Source organism: Paramormyrops kingsleyae, chromosome 6 (genome assembly GCF_048594095.1).
Source record: "Paramormyrops kingsleyae isolate MSU_618 chromosome 6, PKINGS_0.4, whole genome shotgun sequence".
Classification (NCBI taxonomy): Eukaryota; Metazoa; Chordata; class Actinopteri; order Osteoglossiformes; family Mormyridae; genus Paramormyrops; species Paramormyrops kingsleyae.
Window position 1 is genome coordinate 12,715,538 of NC_132802.1, and position 22,727 is coordinate 12,738,264.

Genomic DNA, 22,727 nt, shown 5'->3' on the forward strand with positions numbered 1-22,727 from the left:
ACCAAGATTTCCTATTAGGAAGATTAACATCTACAAGGACCAGAGAGAAACTGGCTGCTAAACCAGAGAGAAATAAAAACACCCACTTTAGCTTAAGAAAAAGGCTGAGTGCAAAGTCAATGATTCCTTGTGATCGATAATCAGGCTGCAGGATTTCTGTTTTGTTTCGGTGCTGCTGGAGCCTGGATACAGGGGAACCTGCATCTCCCTGGAAAACAACAGGCCATTCCTGTGGGCCGGCAATAAGCCTTTGGCGTGTTGACGAAATACCAACATCGTTTGGATTTTGGTTTGGAGGGTTAGATAATCTGCTTTTCTAAGACAGTGTTTCTCAAATCGGTCCTCAGGGACCTCCAGACAGTTGACGTTGGGAGCTGGGAGAGAGCAAAAACATGGACATCTGAGGGTCCCTGCGGACTGGTTTAAGAAGTACTGCTATAAGAAACACTCTATATGATAAAGAAACTCCATTCACAGACTTGCATATTAAATTCACGTTAATAAGAATCTAATGTATTGAAAATAGGGCATTTTGAATAGCATGGACAACATTAATCAATCAAATGTCAATACCCCTTAAGGTTAATGATGCACTGAAGATACACATATTCCCTCAACAGGTGCCATATTTTCAAAAGGGAAATTTACAGATGCTGAAATTTTATTCCAGAAAATAAATTAGATAGGAAAATAGTTTGCCTGACCGCACCAGGTCCTCCATCTGACGCTGAGTGTATGCGAGCAGAGCAGTAAGGACGACAGTCTGGACCCCAGACAGACAGGCAGTGTATGCGGAGATGCCTGGATTATCCGGGGTGGGGGGGCGAGGCAGACAAAGCCCCGGACTCCCTGAAACTCGGAAAGGGGCATGGTCATGCCCGTAGGGCTGATTCTAGCGAAGATAAATGGGGGGAATTCAGCGAAGCAATGTGCCAGTGTTACTCTGCGCAATCAAGTCAAACGGGAACTGGGACAGTCACGTTAGCGGCACTGAACGCATCAACTCTGCGTGACGGACGCCGACCTCCGCTGGCGTCATCCTGTGCTGAATTATATGCTGGGGAGCTGAGAAATGGTGGCAACACGGAAAAGCCATCGGTTATAAAGAACACGATGGTTTAAACATTAAATGTGTCAAAAGGAATTAGACGCCATGAACGGCACTGTAGCGAAGCCACTGTCTGATGCACTCCGCTTGTCACACGGTCAACCTGCGTCACTGTACTCAGTCGATCAGCTTTCTCACGTTAATAACAACAAACAACCACAGCAATAAAATGCTTCTGCCACTTGCAGATCAGTCAGAATGACACATTTTATTAATTCATGAAATTTATTGTTTTCAATGTATTTCACGCTGTTGCATTTAAACAGTGATAACCAGACAGCTTCAAGGTATCTTATAATGAATTATTATGCTTTCTTCTTAAAAATACTTGGCAACAAATAGAATTTTCTTTGACAGTCACTTTGATTTTACTGAAATATTCAAGCCTTTTGTTAAACTTTTCAATTCGATATGAAAACCACATCTGTTACTAATGCTGGAATAAACAATTTCTGGAAATACCAATAGTATTTATTTATATTAGTCTTAAAATGGTTATGTTACAATGAATTATTTTTTTTGGAAACATACATTTAACCCTTTTTTCTGAGAGCTTTTGAATGGACTGAGATGATTAATTTCTGGATTAGCCCGGAGAAAAGGAGAATAATTCTTCATTCAGGCCTAATTCATGGCTAGAAGTGTGTGAGCATTTTCAATCAAATTCCGGATCACTAGACAAATAGGGTCAGTCTCAACACCAAGAATGCAAAGATCGTACTTGTAGTCTTGGCAAGACCGGTCTTGCTAACCTGACTTCCAAGAATGAACTTGGGGTGCAATGAATTACGGGACTGGTCTTGTTAGGCGAGGATGCAACCGATGTATCCTTCAAATCTGGGGTGGAGCAAGACCAACATCCAGGGATTTTTACCGTTCTCGGTACTTCCGTCCTTAGTACAGTATTTGAACTCATTTGCAACAATGGAAGATGAGGTAAAACGGGTGCATGAGAACACAAGTACGGTCAAGCAGGCATATTGAGGTTCACCCATAGTCTAAACTGGACAACATTTAATACTATAGTGATCCTATCCAAATGTGAAAACCATTTAAAATTACACTATACAAAAAGTAGTACCCTTACATTATAACTAAAAACACACAGGATCACATTTGCAAACAACCGGCTGAACGATCGGATACATGACAAATGTGTCCTGGGCGGTTGGGTTTATAAATGGCCAATTACCTTGGCCACAGCCAAACATACTTGGAGAAAAACTACCTAATAAATAAATAAACAAACACTATCCCAACGGTTAAGCACAGTGTTGGAAAGGTCACAGGTTAAGGCTGTTTTTCTGAGGGAACCATAAATTCTGAATCACGCTGAAATGTTCTGGATGGGGACAGGAGGCTTTCTGGGCTGAGGCAGCATTGGAAATGAGCTCTGCAGAATGACAATTAAAGATTCAAAAGACATGAGAGACCAATTTATACCTATAGCAAAAGCTTCAGGGTTATGATTTATTTTAAGATTAAAGGTTCAAATTGTATCACGTAGGACTAAATGGAAGTGATTCATGGTTGAGTTACATATGAATTAGAACTAGGGCTTCCATGTTAATATATGATCCTTTGTATGCAGATCAAAAATGTACTTTTCGAAATTTTACATCACAGACAAGATGTACAGAAAATCTTCAGACCCCTTAAAATCAGTATTTTCTCTTGTATTTATAGGACTATAAGACTAAAACATTACTCAAAATTATTTTTGCCTTCATACTTATGGTAACCAACATTCAAGTAAAGGCGAAAAGCCAATGCATTCATAAAATGAATGAAAAATAACAGTAACCGATATTAGTTGCTTATAAGCAGCCACTGTCACTAAGGTTAAGTGTGACTAATATGAAGGAACATGCAGAATCTTTGCAGAGTTGTGGGAGGGGATTGGTCAGGAAATGGGTTTAAAAAAGATGTCAAGACCATGATAACGAAGTGGAAGGCAGCAGACCAATCTAAAATCAGGTTCTCCTCTACTCTGAAACCTCAGATGAAGGCTTGTTTATTGCATGCAAAATAACACTCGAGGGATCCTGGAACCCAGATGGGAAAAAAAGCTCAGTGGTCTTCGGTGGTCTGATTAGTCTCCATGCAGACAGATGTGAGATGAAAACCTGCTGCTCTCTATGAGAAAGCTGTAATGGTGTGGAGCACTTTACCTTTCAGCACCACAATGGCCCAAAGCATCAGCGGAAGCCACCTGAGAACAAGAAGGTCAATGTCCTGAAGTGGCCTAGTGAGACCCCTGACCTCAACTCGATATCAATCAAACTGAGAAGCTGAGGAGTGAGTCCAATAACAGTCCCCCTGAAATCCGAGGAATTGGCTGCATATTTCCATATATTGCTGTGCTATTCCAGTGGATACCTACCCAAAAATAATTCAAGTGAAAGGTGCTTATGCAACCTGTATTTTCTATTTATTCCTTTGTTTGCTTGTTTTCCAGAAAATTGGAGCACCTATTTCCCACGTACAGGTTATGTGTTACAATCTTGTTTCATTTGTTGCTGATTTTGGGTTGTTGGGTAAAAAAAACAAATCTTTTTATGTACTTTATATAGTAGGCTTGGGTGGTATCACGGTAATACCAGAATAGCGTTGCTTTTAAAAATACTGTCAAAATACAGTGTACTGTGGTATAATGTCTGGACATTATGACGGTATGAAATAATACTGCCCAAGTCTAGAGCACACAATAGAGATGGATGATCCATAGAGGTTAAGGAGCAAGAACCTATTTCTGAGATTAAGTTAGGGAACAAGTTACCTCATAATAACACATCACTAAAATGTTATTGTTATATAAAAGCGCATTTTGTTTCTTCTTAGGAAAAAATCACTATCGTAATATTATAAAATCTATTATCTATTTACCTCCTCAATTGTTTTAACCAGCCCCCACTGATATACAGTAAACACACAATGTGACGACGTTTGATGCGATTCCAAATTGTCGACCGATGCTCACAGTTAAACGGAACTGCTGAATCGACTCCCACTGGCAAATTAACACATCCGCCACCATCCATGCGGATATAAAGGTTATGCCCCTCACTGAGCCCTGACCATCTGCTATCGGGGGGCAAATTCTGAATGGCGGTACTGTAGGGGAGATCTTTCACCACGGCGCAGATTAAGAGAGCTCTGCTGCAGAGAGACAAACAGTTCTGTCATCGAGCCGCTGTGACCCATAATGGTGCGCGGAGCATCCTTGATACAGCAAAAGCCTGCAGGCGATCCATCTATCAGCCTGACTCGAGCCAGAGGTCCACTGTGCCAGGTCCTGACAACGGGAGAGCACGCCAAAGCAGGGGAGATGCCAATCCCTGCTCTCTGCTAATGCCTTTTATTTCCCTCTAAAACTTGTAATATTTGAGCAGCACCTTGTACACTCAAGGAAACTGCTCAGCGGAAATGAATAGTTTACTCCACAGAAATCGGGGTGGGGGGCGGGAGCTCGGAAATAATTGAATGGCACCAACGTCTTCTTCATATCATGGGTTTCATTTTATTCTGTATAATTGCACAGTTGTTAGAAAAAAAGCTTGTGACTCCAAATACCATCGTTTGAAGAGGCCGTTATCCTGGTGGCTCACATCAATACCAAAGACTGACTGTTTGCACGATTTGCTGGGTGAAGGTCTGGCAGTGTATAAAGTTGCTGGCTTGTTGTTTAGTAAATAAAACTATCTTTAAGACTATCTCTAACTAATTATTATGAATTAAATGAAGATTAGATCACATTTTAGCAGCCATTCATGCAGAAAACAGATAATTCCTTTGCCCTATAACTGTACTTGTGTCTTTTTATGATTTTTTTTTCTGTTTAAATTTTCTGTGGTAAATTACCACATGTCTAATTGGCTTGCATAGATCTTTCTGATGTAAAACCCTATATTTTTTTTTTGGGGGGGGGGGGGGGGGGTGAGGGAGGGGGCACACACGGCTGCTTGCATTCACGACAGAAATGGGGCATCTGATGCAACAGTCCGCCAAGAGGGGGCAAACATCTCTGTACACACAAGGGCAGTGACCTGACAAACCATCTAGGTTAAGTTTCTTCTTTATAAGTTTATAGGTTTATGCCCATAGGCCAGTCTCAGTGCCCTGGCACGGCGTCCATACTGCGTTTATTTCATACCTTTTTTGATTAATTTAAAGTATTAAATGGACAAATGCACTTATACCAAATGATAAAGCATCTGTTATTATGCATTATGCATCTCTGTATACATGCTCGCACAGACAAATACTCTCACTGGGAACCACTCTTCATTAATCATTCATTTTCTCTGTTTAGTTGAGATGAAGGATTAATTCATCTGTGTCGTAGTGGACTTACGCTGCTGGGCATCCACCCGGCCACTGGCGGGATAAATCACAAGGGACACAAAGTAAATAAAATTAGAGGAGCCTTTAGAATGGCAGGAGGATCTACATTAATTTACTTAAATTACATGCATTTTTTCTAAGAATTAAGTAATGAAATATGCTTTTAAGAATGCACACTTATTTGTCATTGTTTCATGCTGCATTTGCATGCAATGCAACAGATGCTTTACATTCCCCAGGTGTTTCAAAGTGTACCAGGAAGATGGAATAATGCTTCAAGTAATGCGTTTACAGACGATAAATTAAGTGCAAGTGAGGGTAATTGGATTGTTTTTCAGGTAGAGCACTTTTCTAAACTACAAACTAAAGACTTTTTAAATCTAAAATATACTGGAAAGGCTGTAAGGAGGACTGTGCGCACAGCCTACCGGAAAATGGGAAAAAACAGATAATAATCTCCTGCTGACAGAGAGACTAAATAAAATCAGGTGTGGTACTGTTGTAACCAAACCAGGAATTTGTCACACTGGAATGTTACATTTTTAAAAAATTACCTTTCTAATTACCTTTCATTTATATATTTCTTTTTTTCCCCATAAAACCTCACTCAAAATCATTGTTTTGTAACAACTGTCAGAACCAGCAGATATATATGTTCATTGTACAGTTCACTGTCCTCAGCAATGATGATCCTGCGAGTCAGATCACCCTCAGGGAATCGCGTCACAAGGCATTAGTGCCATAAATGACTCTCCCTCACAATGCAGGTAATGTGCCTCATTTAGGACTCCCTGAACATCCGCTCCCATGGCACAAAGTCAAACCAACGGTACCCAAGGACTCTGAAGAGACACAGCACCAAAGGAGTCCAGTCTTCATTTCAGGTCAGTGGACAGCGTCCATGTCTCGCAGGCAAACAGCAAAACAGGGAGCACCTGGACTCTAAAGTCTTGGACCTTCGTCCACTTACAAAGATATTTGGAGTCATCAGAGACATGAATGTTGCGGCCAATGTAAGCGAACCTCTCGACAGAGTCAACATTCTCTCCACAGACGGACACACTGCTGATGGCTGTGCCCAAGAGGTCATTAAAGGCCTGGATCTTGGTTTTTATCCAGGATAACTGCAAACCCACATTCTCAGGCTATATTCAAATTTTATTTGTCACATAAAAATCATACACAGTATGACTCTGTCACATAAAATACAACACGAGATACAAATGTAGCAAGGTTAGACAGGGTTAGATAAAAATTCAAATAATAAAGCAAACTCCTTGCTGAGTCTCTCAAGAGCCCTGATCAGAGTCTCCATTGCAAAGGTCACAGCATCATCGGCAAAGTCAAGATCAGGGGATCTTTCCTCACCAACAGATGCCCCACAGCTACTGGACCCCACGACCCTGCCCAACATCCAGTCCATGCAAGCATTGAACAGAGTGGGAGCAAGAAGCCACCCTTATGAATCCCAGATTCAACTGGGACGAACACAGAGGTTCTGCCTCCACTCTGCATAGCACTCACAGTACCATTGTATAGGCTGGTCATGATGGCCAGTAACTTTGGGGGGATCCTGTGAATTCCCAGGATGTCCCACAGGGCAACTCGGTCAACTGACTTGAAATGCTTTATGAAAAATTGACAAAGGCTGCAACGAAACCCTGCTGATATTCACCTTCAGGCTCAATAAGCACCCTCAGCGTAGGGATGCGGTCCAGGGGGCACTTCTTAAACGTAAAACCAGACGGCTCCGGACACTGGTAGGCAAGCAAGTGATCACAGATCCTGCTGAGGATGACCCTAGCAAGGACCTTACCTGGTACAGAGAGCAGTGGTATCCCCCCCCCCCACCCCCCCGTAGTTGCTACAATCCAGGCGATCACCCTCCCCATTCCAGATACAGACAACAAGTCTCATTTTCCAGTCAGTTGGGATGACGGCCATCTCCCAAATGGAAGCAAAGATTGGAGGACAACCTTACCAGCAGCCTGGAAAGGTTCACCCTGGATACCACAGATCCCTGTGGTCTTCCCTACCACCAGCTGGTTCACCACCTGTGCAATCTCAATGAGATTGGGTGGTTCAAGGTCAATCAGCGGATCAGTCTCAAGAATTGTGGACCCAGAGATGTCCATCGTCCAAGCCAGAGGATCAGCTTTAAACAGCTGCTCAAAGTAGCTAGCACAGTGGCTCACAACTGTAGTGTCATCTGTAAGGACTATTACATCACCTGCCCTGACTGTGACTCTCTGAGGAACAGATATGGATGTGCGTAATGCTTCAATTCCTCTGTAAGCTTGACGTGCAGCACTAGACCATAGATGGTCACTTGCTCACAGATTCAACAAACAAAGGCCTCCTTATCTGCCCTCAGGGCCCTTACAGCCGTCCTTCTCAGTTCCCAGTACAAACTGAAGTCGCCATCAAGCCCTGCACTGTGACTCCTCTAGATAATATCCAGGGTGCCCTGCAAGATGAAATACCACATTCTGGAAACACCAATGCAACCTCAACAACTTCAATCATAGAAGGTCTACCACATCACACTAGAATCAGCATTTGCACCCAGGTTCCTCACACAAACTGTGTACAAACTCATTAGAAACAGTCTGATCTTGGAGTCTGGCCAGGTGGTAGTCTACTGCACCTAAGCTGAATCTTCAGAGTACCAACATCAATTCTGTGGTCAGAATTCACAAACTGGGCACTTCTGTAGACCCTGCAGTTCTATAGGAGCTTCAAGCATCTACCCATGAGGATGTGATCAATCTACATCGCCGCACCACCAGTACTGGAGTACCAAGTGCAACGATATGGCTCTGGGTGCTACGATCAGGATCCAGCGACCTGTAGCTCCTGACCTTTAGCAATGTCAATGAACATGGAGCTACTTTCACCATGGTTGCCAGACCCATGGGGACCGACACAATCCTCACAGCCAACCCTGTCAGTGCCAGTGTTCACATCGAAGTTACCCATGACCATGGGTAACATAGCCTGAGTCTCATAATACACTCATTGAAAGGAGTGACATCGGACATCATCGGGAGAAGCCGATCCACCACAGCAACAGCTAATCCCTGAGTATGGCAGCCAGCAGAGAGACCAGACCAATAATAGGTGTCCCCACCTATAGAGATCTGGCCACTCAGAGAGTACTGCCAGTGAAATACGGAGTTTAAGAAGCTCTGCCTACAGCAGGGGAAGATCATGCCGGAGAGACAAGATGTTCCAAATGCCGACCAGGATGGGCCGCCACAGATTAGGACCCGAGTGCTGCCATGCAGCGGGCGATGCCTCATCACCCCACCAGTCCCCATCCCTGCCAGGCCTGACCCCATTGGCTCTCCAGTAGTCTGGACTCTTCCAGGGATTAGGCTCCCTGAGGGCTTCCCCCATCCCCGTGCAGCTGCAGCAAAGCTACTCCCATGGAGAGCAGAAAAGAGTCTTTTCTGCTTTGCTGGAGCTGTGGCTGTAGTGTTGATCCTTGCCATGCAACCACCAAATTTTTTTCCTGCAAATTGGAGGAACGCTGACATGGCTGGATGCAGTTTAAAATGTCTTGTTATACTGAAGCGTTAAGAGTTCCCTTTACTGGAACCCCTGAAAAACAACCCCATACCATTATCCCTCCGCCACCAAACTTTACAGTTGGCCCAGTGCAGTCAGGTAGGTAACGTTCTCCTGGAATCCACCAAACCCAGACTCATCCATCAGACTGCCAGACAGAGAAGCATGATTTGTCACTCCACAGAACACGTTTCCACTGCATCAGAGTCCAGTGGTGGTGTGCTTTACACCACTCTATCCAATGCTTGGCATTGTGCTTGGTGATGTGAGGTTTGCACGCAGCTGCTCATTCATGGAAGCCCCTCGGGTTAATGCCCGAGGAAGTTTGGAGCTCTGCAGTTACTGAGTCAACAGAGCATTGGCGACATTTACGCACCATGCACTTCAGCACTTGCCGACCATACTCTGACACTTCACATGCTCTGTAAAGTTTTTTACAGTTGAACGTGGAATATCTAGGCAGGGAAGAAGTTGACTTATTGCAAAGGTGGCATCCAATGACACTACCACATTCAAACTTGCTGAGCTCGTCAGAACGACTCATTATTTCATAAATGTTTGTCAACCTGACTGCATGGCTACATGCTTGAATTTATACACCTGTGGCGATGGGTCTGAATGAAACGCCTGAATTCAATGAATAAGAGGTGTGTCCCAATGCTTTTGTACATATAGTGCGTGTATATGAATATATAAATGCATGCACACACGCATGCACATGTACAGTATGTATGTGTCGCCCCTTGCGGAAAACATTATTTCACATCGCCATATGCAGTGTACTGAATATGCTTGGTATGACAATAAAGCCCCACTTGACTTGAAATATTTTAATTTACTGTATTATGGACTGTAATACATTATGGGAAACAAGGCGATTTACTGCTCAGACACCTGAACTCTTCCCTGTGTAAGTCCCAGGATAGGCACAGGAAACCGACCCATTTTATTGGATACCTCCCACTGCATGGTGAAAGACAATTGGCTCTGAGTGACAACCTGCAAGCGAGTCTGTGATACGGCGACACAAAAGAGAGAATGTTCCTGACAGCCTGAGTGAAGCAGCGATTGTCTATGCACTAATGAAGCATAAAGGCAGGCAATTGTGATGCTCGGAAAACGAGCCTGTAATTTATCAAAGGAAGGGGGAAAAGTGTGTTTGTGTTATTGAATTACAAAGTCAAATCAACTGAGACGGGGAAGTGCATATATTTTAATAAAGCACTAGGGGAACAAATGCACTTTGGGGGGAAAGTCAACAGAGTCATGCTTTTAATGCAGTTACTTTGCTCGTTATGAACGGCGTGGCACTGCTTTCATGAGGCTGAGTGGTGATTAGACTGGTCAACAAAATAAGCCACTTTTGGTAATTATGCAGAAACGGATCCTTTACATCCTTGTTTGGAACAGAGAGAGTTCTGGATAAAAAGGCTGCGCAAGCTACTTTAATTATATTTTGTTTATTTCTTGTAATTACGATTTATTAAATATCAATGTCCTTCAGTTATTAACAGACAATAAAATCTTTGTCACAGAAAATCAACTGAAAAAAATTAATTGAGGTGCTATATCCAGGTGACAGACACTTCACCCACGACGTAAGGAAATGCCACATAGAGGACGAACAATTTTTAAAAGCAGTTATATCGCGATCTGTAGCTAAAGCTGTAGCTAAAGGCAGATTAGAGACAAGAGGAAGCAGATCGAACGGTCAGAGTGAAATGTGGGAACAAGGAGCGACTGTGGTTCCCCAATACCCCCAAAAACATTTGCACCACAGTCCTCCCACTTGTGTCATGCATTCTCCTTAGATGTGGATTTACTTAGGAGTGACTGCAGTCATATGAATGTCCAGACTGAAATGTACATTAAATTAATATTCTCTCACAATTATTTGCAAATATGCTCTCGGAATCCTGAGATATGTGCAGCGGCGATCTGACGGCATTTGAAGACTATCAGTGTATGTAAAACAGTCAAGGCCAGCCCACACAACGAGCATCGTGATTGGCAAACATTTAGATTTTATACTCTGAAAATTAAATATTTAAATGCATTTATATTTAGCATCAATGGGCTTCGGGATACTGACAGCGAGAAACAAGGGGAAAAAAAACAGGAAGTTAGACTTTTAATGAGTTCAAATAATGGAGGTATAACGTACCCCTGGGCACCTGTGGAAATAAGATAAAGATGTAGTTAAGGAATCTGTGAGCTCAAAGCATAGCCACACAGAGTCGCAATTAGAAAGCCTATATAAACAGGAATTAATTAAGTGTTAATTCCGATAACTGATAAGAGAGAATAAAATATATTTTTACGAGGCCTAATTATTCTGAGGCACCCTAAGCCTAAGCCTGACTGAAGATGAAGAGAAAACAGCCGACATTGTTTTAAAGATACCAATTTTATTAAGTTATCCTTCTACCTGATTACATGCAGGCATTAACCTCCTATCATCCTGGGCTAGCTATAGATATTCAGTTAATTTAATTTCACATTGCACTTTTTCTTGACAAATACATATTCATTGGCAAAGTCCATTATCTCTATATTATTTTACAATTATGCTCATGCAAATGATCCTTGCCTGTAATTGACCCGGGTATTTTGAACATTAACATGCTCATTGCATGGCCCAGCCATGATTTAAACGCTCAGTGTTCAATGTTCACCTCATGTGCGAGTTTGCAGATACGTAAAAGACATGTGGGTGTGTCTGTGTATGTAGGCAGAGGTGGTCATAATGCAGCATATGAATAAGGATAACTGAATCATAACAGGCCGAGACTCCATCAGCTTTCTAATACGGCTCTCAGTGCAATGTGCACATAACAGGATTTAAGTTTTTAAAGCTTCCCATGAGCCCTGGAAAGGGGGAGTCGATCACCACGTTTCTCACAAGGCACCCCACCCCTACGCCGGAGAATAAAAGGCAGCTTAGGACCTCAGAAGCATTTGGATGATTCCCAGCGGCCAGAGTCTTCAGCAGTTATGGACATTCTATTTATTACATTTCTGTGACCACTCCGAGTTGTTGCTATGAAACCGAAATCCAAAGAAAATGAGCTCATCTTCGGGCTCAAGACTCGAGAAACACAGTGGTGCGAATGTTATGGTTTAAGCATCTCCCACAAAGCATTTCTGAACAGCAGCTCGTCTGAGACAACATCATATGCTAAGCTAGAATTGCTAATATAATGTGCTGGAACTCAAATTATATATGTGCAATATATATATACACACATACATACACACACACACACTTTTGCAGAATAAATTCCAAAAAACAAGAAAAAATGTGCCGACAGATTACCACTGGATTTAACCATGAAAAAGAAAGTTAATCCTGACATTATTATAATATCAATTCTCCAAGGTTACTGTGAGAAGCATGTAGGATTTTCAGGGTACCCACGCTATGCAGTAATATGCTTTCAGGAGACAGAAACATTTAACATTGCGTGACCCCAAAAAGTATAATGCCGCTACCACTTTTCTCTTCCTGATTGCATGCGACTGCAGAAAGCCTGCTTTCTCCGGTTGCCACGTCGCTGTACTGCGGCCGCCTATTAAGCACTGCTGCTTTTCTGCACTCCATTAAACAGCAAACCAATCCTACCAACAGCTGTCTCAGTTATCATCGATTCCTGTCCAGCGAGACTCCAGGCCAGCATCTCTTTTCTTTATGGTTTATGGTCTCTCTGAGTCTTACTGATAAACAACAGCATAATCATTGACTTAGAAAAAAAACGATGACTGAAATCAAGCTGTCAGCAGGTATTCAACTTATGAACATATCTGACCAATATAATCATTCAGAATGCATCTGTGTTCAATTAAGGTTTCCATGTAACATACGTATTACATTTTATTGCATTAATGGATATAATTTTTAATTTTCTCTACATGCTGCTAAAAATACTCAATGTAAGCTTATATAACACAGAGTATTTCTGCAGTAAAAAATGAAGGAATTTGCCCTAGATGTGCTTATTTTCATAGCCAAACATGATTATATTAAAAATGGCACATAGCCTTGCGTATTCTAGTTAGAGTTGTCATGGAGTTTCACAGTGGCGGCGTGTGTCATCAAGGACTGCACTCCCACTCCCCACGTCTCCAGGATGGTCACGCCGCAACGTCACATGACAGCCGGAAAGCCCGCGAAGGACGCGCGTCCGCGTTCTTCCCCTGGGGTCTCGCCAACGCGGCACCTCACTAGCTGAATTCCCTGCGCTCCCTCCCAGATGTCGGCTTACCTTGGAAAAACGCGGCCTTCAGCTAAGTACGTGTATCTCAAACATTTCTGCCGGTGGCACCTCTGGTAGGGGAAACGCCAGCACGTCAAAACTTTCTCGCGTACTTTACAAACTTGCCAGCCTTGTTCGACGAGATGCCAAAGTGCTGCTAATAATTCAGCATGAGGGTCCGTAATAATCTGAAGGAGGGGGCTGCCAAGCGTGGCGAGTACTGCATGGCGCCAAATAATATCAAGGGATTGGGATTGGGATTGGTCAATTTCCAAAAATCAACTTATATCGACCATTATAATGCATTATGAAGGTATCTGTAGTGCATTATAGATGAGAGCTTCATTGGAGCTTATGAAGTATTATAATCAACATTATAATGCCTTATGATTGTCAATAGAAGATGCTGTAAGGCTTTATTACTTCTTATCAACCAATATAATGCATTATGGAGGTATCTATAATGTATTATAGAAGACAGCTATATGTAAAGTGTTACCAAATATTTTATAGGGCACATTTCTAATCCATTCCTGCTTTACTCAAGAAAGCCAGTTTAACCCACCCATCCATCCATCCATCCAACAAGCAGATAACCAGTACAGGATCTTGACGAGGCCGAAGCCTTTCGCAAGCAGCACAGGGCACAAGGCAAACAAATGTCCTGGATGGGATGCCAGGCCAACACACACACTAAGTACAATTTAGAGACGCCACTTCACCTAACCGTGAGCCCTTGTAACACAGGTAAACCATACAACCTCCACAAACATAGAGTGGAGCCAGGATTCAAGCCCCCAACTGTGAGGAAGCAGCAAATCCAACAAGTTTAGCTCAGGCTTTTTTTCATTTACTGGAACTTTCCGTGGAGCGACACTGCCTCGTTCCCAATGCCCGGTTCCCTCACTGAGAGCCACTTGAACTTGTTTTCAATAAAAATGGCCCAAGGCCATACAGAGATACTTTTGGAATGGTGAAATGCAGCCAGACATTATAATAATCTCAAAGCACAGTGCACTGATCACCAAAATGACTATGAAGGGCAATTTTACCACAGCACCGTTTTTGATCCAGCCATGTGTCCAAATTGTAAGGAGGCCAAAATCCCTTAAATTAACAGGACAGTCCTGCTCTGCTGGCCATTTCTGTCCCAAAATCCATGTAATGACACAGCCCAACAATGAGGAATAACATTCATGCATTTTCCAACCGATATCCTGGTCAGAGACTTGAGGAACAAAGAAAAACATAATTAACAATAAACCTTTATCTGAAACCGACTCATAATTTTGTTGCGGGGGAGAGGTGCTTGTTTCCACCCCCCTGACAGTTCAGACAACCATATCTCATAAAAACACTGAGGACCAATTGTGTTTGTAATATTTTGCTTTGAACTGTAATGCATAATTAGAAAAAAAAAAATCACCTCTAGTTTAATGTTACAAATTAGGTAAAAAAGTACTAATGTGAGAGTCTGGCATTAGGCTTTATTTTTATACTTTAATTAGCAGTGTCAAAATGAATCAGGTTCTAGATTACAGTGAATTTGTTAGTTAAAAAAAACATAAGAAAGAATCTTCAGTGATTTTTTTTTGTCACACAGTCTTCAGAGCTTAAAATATTCCTCAAAGGGGTTAATAAAGTTTAGAGCTTAAACAAAACAAAAAAAAAAAAAAAAACATTTCTAGACAGGGATCTTACATTTTCTGATGTACTTTGTCATATTCCATTTTTATGTGAAAAGAACTGAGATTGTTAAATTAATGTTAGCATATCAATAAAAATTACATCAACTGTTCAATACTAATTGCATAAAAAAAATTGCTAATATCTTAGAAAGTGACATTACACACGAACATAGAGCAACCTCCTGAACACCTCAATAGAAATATTTCTTTTACACATTAACACTAAGACTCTTGACAGTTGCCAGGTAGGTAATTCGTTTTCAGACCGTTCTTAAAGAGTTTAAAACCCTAACAGTTGCTCATGGGGATATGTTGGCTTGTGGTTATTTAGTTACCTAGCAACCTATTACAGGAGCCCGAGTAACACACTGGACTGATGTTTACCTTGGGCCAGATCAGGCATCATACAGTAGTTACAGTAGTAATGTTTTTACAGCTTAACAGAGAATTTTAATAGTAATATTTGGTAACGCTTTACATTAACTACACCTTCATAATGCATTCATTATGCATTCATAGAACATTCAGTGCACCTTCATAAAGCATTCATTATGCATCCATTCATAGAACATTCATAAGCAGCATGCAAGTATGCCTTAACATCCTAACATCCCTTAACAGCTTTAATATACATTAATAACAAACATTACATGATTATACTATTATAATGTTTGCCATTAATGTGTGTTATAGCTGTTAAGGGATGTTAGGATGTTAAGGTATGCATTCTGTACATGATGTTTACAAACTTGCCAGCCTTGTTTGATGAGATGTCAAAGTGCTGCTAACAATTCAGCATGAGGGTCCGTAATAATCTGAAGGAGGGGGCTGCCAAGCGTGGCGAGTACTGCATGGCGGCAAATAATATCAGGGGATTGGGATTGGGATTGGTCAATTTCCAAAAAATAAACTTATGCCGACCAATATAATGCATTATGGAGGTATTCTGTACATGATGTTTATGAATGTTTTATGAATACTTAATGAATACATTATGAAGGTGCACTGAACGTTTTATGAATGCAATATAAAAGCATTATGAAGGTGCAGTTAATGTAAAGCGTTACCATATAAAGTGTTACCAGCTGAAGATAAGTCAGCCCTAAAAAGGATTGGCATCCCATTCAGGGTGAATATTAGTGATGTCAATTAATCTATACACAAAATGGAATCACTACTAAGAGGACCATCCATCCATCCATGAGCAGTGAGTTGCTCAGTAGGTTAGGACATCATGCTTGTGAGCAGATTTCATCATTGGACCCCTGAGAAAAGCCCGTAACCCCAAAAGCTCTAGGGACTGGTGGATGCTAGTTTTTCAAAAATGTACATAGAGCAATGAACAATGAAGAGGGGCATGGAGAGCCTGGCAGATTCAAAGGGCCCAGCACTTTACAGGGGCCACAGAAGGGGCATGGACAGCCTGGCAGATTCAAAGGGCCCAGAACTTTACAGGGGCCACAGAAGGGGCATGGACAGCCTGGCAGATTCAAAGGGCCCAGCACTTTACAGGGGCCCCAGAAGGGGCATGGACAGCCTGGCAGATTCAAAGGGCCCAGCACTTTACAGGGGCCCCAGAAGGGGCATGGACAGCCTGGCAGATTCAAAGGGCCCAGCACTTTACAGGGGCCCCAGAAGGGGCATGGACAGCCTGGCAGATTCAAAGGGCCCAGCACTTTACAGGGGCCCCAGAAGGGGCATGGACAGCCTGGCAGATTCAAAGGGCCCAGCACTTTATAGGGGCCCTTGAATATGCAGATGGGAGATTCGTATATTACACGTGATATTAGGGGCATAGTTAGGAATGAATGGTTAGGGTGGCTGAGTCTTTACTGGGGGGACTGAGGGCAAACTATTCATGACTCAAGTCAATAAAAACACATTTTTTGGGGGGGGGGGGCTAAAAACATTTGAGGGGGGCAAAGGACTCCCTAAAACAGGCCTAACGATACCCCTGTGTGATTTTATACTGCCGTATTTTTAGACACATTTCATGCACAGCAAATGTTATCCCACCCCACCCCCACACACACAGAACAATATTTTTCATTCAGGCCAGAGAATGTACAAGGTTGTCTTACCAGTTGGAGAGAGGCGTCTCCAGCTGATTGTGGGCTCTGGCTTCCCATTGGCGAAGCACATCAAGGTGACATTGGAGCCTTCGTTCACCGCAATGTCATTGGACAACTTCACGATTCTCGGAGGCACTACATGGGGAAGAAAGAAATTAACTTAAGCGTGACAATGAAACTGAAATTCTAATATCTCAGCGTTCTTTGCCGTAACTGACTACTGAAATGACATAGTTGTCCCTTAAAAATCTTCCCCATCCTCTGAGTTTTAATGTAGGGACTCAGATTTCTGAAGGACTATGAGGTTTCTGAAAGGATGGCATTAGGGTGAGAAATCTGACAAGGAATCCATGGAGTATGGAGGTAGATGCAGTTTAAAAGTAGGGGAAGTCATTGAAAATGAAACATCCAAATGAAGCACAACTGACAACAAGTCCTCAGAGTCTGAAACAGGCATAACCTTTATGGAGGAAAAATCAAAGATATGTTCAAAGCGTCAGTATTGGCAGAGTGTAATTCCATCAGATATTTTTATGGGACAGTTTTTAATATATGAAAAAGCACACAAACAATGAACAGTGTTGTTTACCCTTTAAGGCAGCCACAGATAAAAAGGTAAAGTTGCAAGGTAAAGTCTCATACCTCTAGCAAAATTCAAGAATAAATCCTAATTACATGGAGCAACACAGACTAATGGAAACTAGTCAGAGAAATATGACGTGTGAAACGATGTCCATTATACAACAAATGGAAGCGAAGAGATCACTAATTTCATTGTTAAAAGGCATTGATTGAGATAATCATTCTGTGATTGACTTCCTATAAAAAGACACTTTTTCTTAATACCTAGGCGTTTCTTATCAGAAATATGCATCACATTTAGTCTTTGTGATGGCAGCTCGTCACATTTTTCCACATTCGAGTTCTTCAGAAGAGTTATTTCTAACTTTCCCTCGCCTATCCCTGTGCTTTGACACACAGGAAAGATTTTGTTCTCTCGCGGCGCCGAGCGTCTTGCATGCCCTTCCATTCAGGATGCATGTTAATGAACTGGGGCTTCGTGAAAAAGTTAGGCTCCACCCATCATGACATACTGTAGCTGCAATCATACAAACAAAGCTTACCCTTCCCTGTGGTGCCCGACAGGGTCATCACTCATTCCTTAATAAACAGAATCATTCCATTTGTCAAAAATTGTATTCTGTTGCTTTCAAACTGATGTGGAATTGGGCTTCTTCGTCATTAAGATTGCAGAGATGTTGTGGTAGCTTTTTTGCAGGAAAGGTCACGCGCTATAACAACTACGGGGAAATGTAGCCAGACTTGTGCTAACACTTGTGTCGCTAATGGAGGAAACATTTGATTCTCAGTATCCCCATGGTGGACTGGCACCCCGTTCAGGGTGTAGGCCAGCCTCGTTCCCTGTGCTGCCTGGGACAGGCTCCAGGTCCCACACAGGCTGCTTTGGATAATCACTGGATGATAGATGGGTATCTGCTCCTTGCTATATAAGAATCAGAATGGGAATACAAGGTAGAATGCATGTATTTCATGTGACTTGGAATGCTCTGCCCAGAAGGTCACTGGTTTGGACCCTAGGGTCAGGAAGAGTCATTGTGCTGTTGGGCTCCTTACCAAGTGCCTTGTGCCCCACTTGGTTCAGATTAATCTGTTTTTACCTGCAAAAAATATGTAGCTTTGGATAAAAGCATTGGCTAAATACTTAAGCGTGACTCTTTTCGGTAGGAATAACTTTCTATATCCCTTCTGAGATTTCTAGCACCTTCTTTGATTCACTGAAGATGGACAACAAATAAAGATAAGATAAGATAAGATAAGAAAAGTTTTTACGCCAGTGGACAACCAACACCTTGAAGTACCGTATTTTGGGACCTTCTTGAAGTATCAAAAGTACGGTACCTGGTGCAGTGGGAAAGCGCCGTTTAGTTGAGCAGTGAATTGGACAGCTTTACAGCACTGTACATTTTGTACATGCTATACATCTTTCTGCTATGTTCCAAGCTTCTTCTGTTACTTCAGGGTGAAAGCCTGGGGGGGGGGCGGGGGGGACTGTGAAGCATGCGCAGAGCGCCTAGGCCAGTCTGAGTCTTATTGAATGTATACATACAGGAGTAAATCGACTCCCAATCGCATTATCTGGGTGTCTCAGTCTGACTAAGAGAAATTCGATTTAGTACCATTTCAGTCGGACTAACGTGTTTACATACACTCTAAAAGTCCGGTTTTAGCTGGACTAACACATTAATTTAATTTTTTTAGTGTGCATGTAAATGTAGTGACTGTACAGTATACAAACAACCAAGTGGCAGCTAAACTGTAAAACCTGGGATTGTACTATACAAAAAGTGATGTGCACCAAAATATGTAAACATTGGCCATGAAAAAACATCACCACGAGAGGCAACGAGAAGCCCTGGTTCACCGCAGCGGTACGTGCACGTCTGAGAGAGAGAGATGCTGCTTTCCAGTCTGGGGATAAAGCTGCTCTCAGAACAGCCAGAGCCAACCTCTCTCGCACCATCCGACAAGCAAAGTGTGCACATGCACAAAAGATCTACGCACGGTTCGATGCACTGAACAACATACAAGCGATGAAAGCCACGCCCCCCACCACCGACCAGATCATCTCTCTGTCTGCAGCCGACGTGAGGAGAACTTTCATCAAGGTCAACCCACGAAAAGCTGCTGGACCAGACAACATCCCAGGTCGTGTGCTGAGAGACTGCGCTGATCAGCTGGCAGATGTCTTCACGGACATTTTCAACTCATCGCTGAGCCAGATGATCGTCCCAGCGTGCTTCAAGTCCACCACCATCATCCCAGTGCCAAAGAAATCCTCAGTATCCTGCCTGAACGACTACCGTCCCATCGCCCTGAACCCCATCATCATGAAGTGCTTCGAGAGACTCGTCATGGCACATGTGAAGAGCAACCTCCCCCGCTCACTGGATCCACTGCAGTTTGCATATCGACAAAACAGGTCGACCGAGGATGCCATTTCCACTGCACTTCACCTCTCCCTTACCCACTTGGACAAGAAAGACACTTATGTCAGAATGCTGTTCATAGATTTCAGTTCAGCATTCAACACCATCATCCCCCAAAAACTGTCTGAGAAACTGAGCGAGTTGGGACTGAGCACCTCCCTCTGCAACTGGATACTGGATTTCCTGTCAGAGAGGCCTCAGTCCGTCCGAATCGGCGACAACATCTCCAGCGCCATCGGACTGAGCACAGGAGCTCCTCAGGTCTGTGTTCTCAGCCCACTGCTGTTCACTCTCCTGACACACGTCTGCACCGCCTTGCACAGCTCTAACCACATCATCAAGTTCGCCGACGACACGACCGTTGTGGGGCTCATCAGCAGCAACGACGAGTCGGCGTGCAGAGATGAGGTTCAGCAGCTGGCGTTCTGGTGCCGTGAGAACAACTTGTCACTGAACGTGGACAAAACCAAGGAGATGATCGTCGACTTCAGGAAGACTCTCCCCACCCACACACCTCTCAGCATCCACAGCTCCATGGTAAAGACGGTAAACAGCACCAAGTTCCTGGGAGTTCACATCTCAGACAACCTCACCTGGACCACCAACACCACCTCCATCACCAAAAAGGCCCAGCAGCGTCTCCACTTCCTGAGACGCCTGAAGCGGACCAACCTTCCTCCTCCCATCCTCACTGTGATCTACAGGGGCACCACAGAGAGCGTTCTGACCAGCTGCATCTCCGTGTAGTTTGGTAACTGCAAGGTCGGCGATCTCAGCCAGCTACTACGGATTTTTAAAGCAGCTGCAAAGATCATCGGAGAGTCTCTCCCCCCGCTACAGGACGTATTTCGCAGGCGCTGCATCAGGAAGGCCTCCCGCATCGTGCTTGACCTCTCACACCCCTCACATGGACTCTTCTCTCCCCTCCCATCCGGCAGACGCTATCGCAGCATCGGGGCCCGATCCACCAGACCTGCTCTCCCACTGCCCCCCCGCCACACGGACCGTTAACTGACTCTACTGCACCTCACTGTCTTTGTGAGGCAGATGCTGCTCTATGAACAATCCTACACATGCTGCACTAGAACTGAACTCTGTTAATGTTTGTGTCTGTTTATGTCTCTTTGTCTTTTATACTCTTTATTTATATATTACTTATTTTATGTGACCTATCTGTTCTTTGCACTGTTTTTAAACTGGAGCCATGTCATCTCATCTCTCTGTACACTGTAATGTATATAGCAGAGATGACAATAAAGTTTACTTTGACTTTGAAGTTAGGTGGTTCAGTGTGTGGAGACATAATACAAGCAATAGTAACAACAACCATATGATTATTAACTCATCCTGCAGGGTATGGGCACAAGGCAGGGAACAACCCAGGATGGGGTGCCAACCCATCGCAGGGCTCACTCACACACCAACCTACCACTCATGCACACCTACGGGCAATTTGGAAACTCTAATTAACCTAAGCTTGTAGTTGGACTGTGGGGAGACACTGGAGTACCTGGAGAAAAGCCCATGATGACATGGGGTGAACATGCAAACTCCACACACATGGAGCCACGGCGGAGACATGAACCCTGGTCCCAGAGGTGAGAGTCAACAGCGCTAACTGCTGCACCATCATACCAATCCAAATAAAAAATAATAATTATTATAATTTTTATTATCATCCATTTTCTGAAACTGCTTATCCTGGTCAGGGTCATAGGGGGGTCATAGCCCATCCAGGAAGGCAGGGAACAAACCAGCATAACGCTAACCACAGTACTACCATGCCGCCCACATTATCATTATTGATTATGATGATGATGATGACGATGATGCAGGGAGGCTGAGGCCACCTCTGTTGTCCATGTGTACGTGTGAGAGTCCGCGGAGAGAAGTGCTGATTGCAGCAGAAATCAAAGATCTACCGAGCCACTCTGTAGGGCAGCGCTAGTGGAGCAGCCTGTTGCTGAAGGAGCTGCCTAGGACACACAGGGACTCATGCAGGGGGGGAATTTTACCCATCATTCTCCTCACTCATCTCCTCTAAGGTGTCCTGGGGGCCCCCCAGCACGGATCCAGCCCTGCTGATCAGCTTGTTGACCCTCTATTTTCCGCTGCTGGTTTGTTTCTGCCCCAGCAGACAACCATGTAGAAGATGACTGATGCCACCATTGTGTCACAGAATGACTTCGGACGCTGGTACACTGAAGAGTCAACTCTAGCCCTTCTTGTACAAGGCAATGGTATTGTCTGTCCAGTCTAGCTTGTTGCTGAGATGAACATCCAGGTATCTATAGGATTGGACAGCCTCAATCTCCACCTCCTGCATGCTCACTGGACTGACTGATGGCAGCTCTGCCCTGCGAAAGTCCACTATCAACTCCATGGGATTCTTCGCATTGAGCTGGAGGTAATGTTGCTGCCACCACTTTGCAAAATCATTAATGAGTCCCCTGTATTTCTGTTTATGTCCTGTTTTTAATGCATTTATGATGGTCCAATATTTCCTTTCCATCACTTTAGAAAGCAATTATTTCCTGATGTTTCTATGGCAAGGTAAACATGTTGTACTTGTTTATGCAAAACAATGGCTCCTTAATTGCACAAAAATATCTTGTTAATGACCCACTGTTTAAATGGGTTTTTGAGATCATTTATACTCTGAACTCTGAACAACTTGACAAAGT

At 43.3% G+C, this 22,727-nt stretch overlaps 1 protein-coding gene across 8 annotated transcripts in view; it reads right to left on the reverse strand.

Moving 5' to 3' along the window:
• Positions 1-22,727, reverse strand: part of ntm (neurotrimin) — a 297,117-nt gene that overhangs the window by 10,471 nt on the left and 263,919 nt on the right. For all 8 annotated transcript variants that reach the window (XM_023835105.2, XM_023835107.2, XM_072713664.1 and 5 more), the window contains one exon: positions 17,045-17,170. In XM_023835105.2, the coding sequence (XP_023690873.2) occupies positions 17,045-17,170 (126 nt within the window). The remainder of the gene's footprint in view (positions 1-17,044; positions 17,171-22,727) is intronic.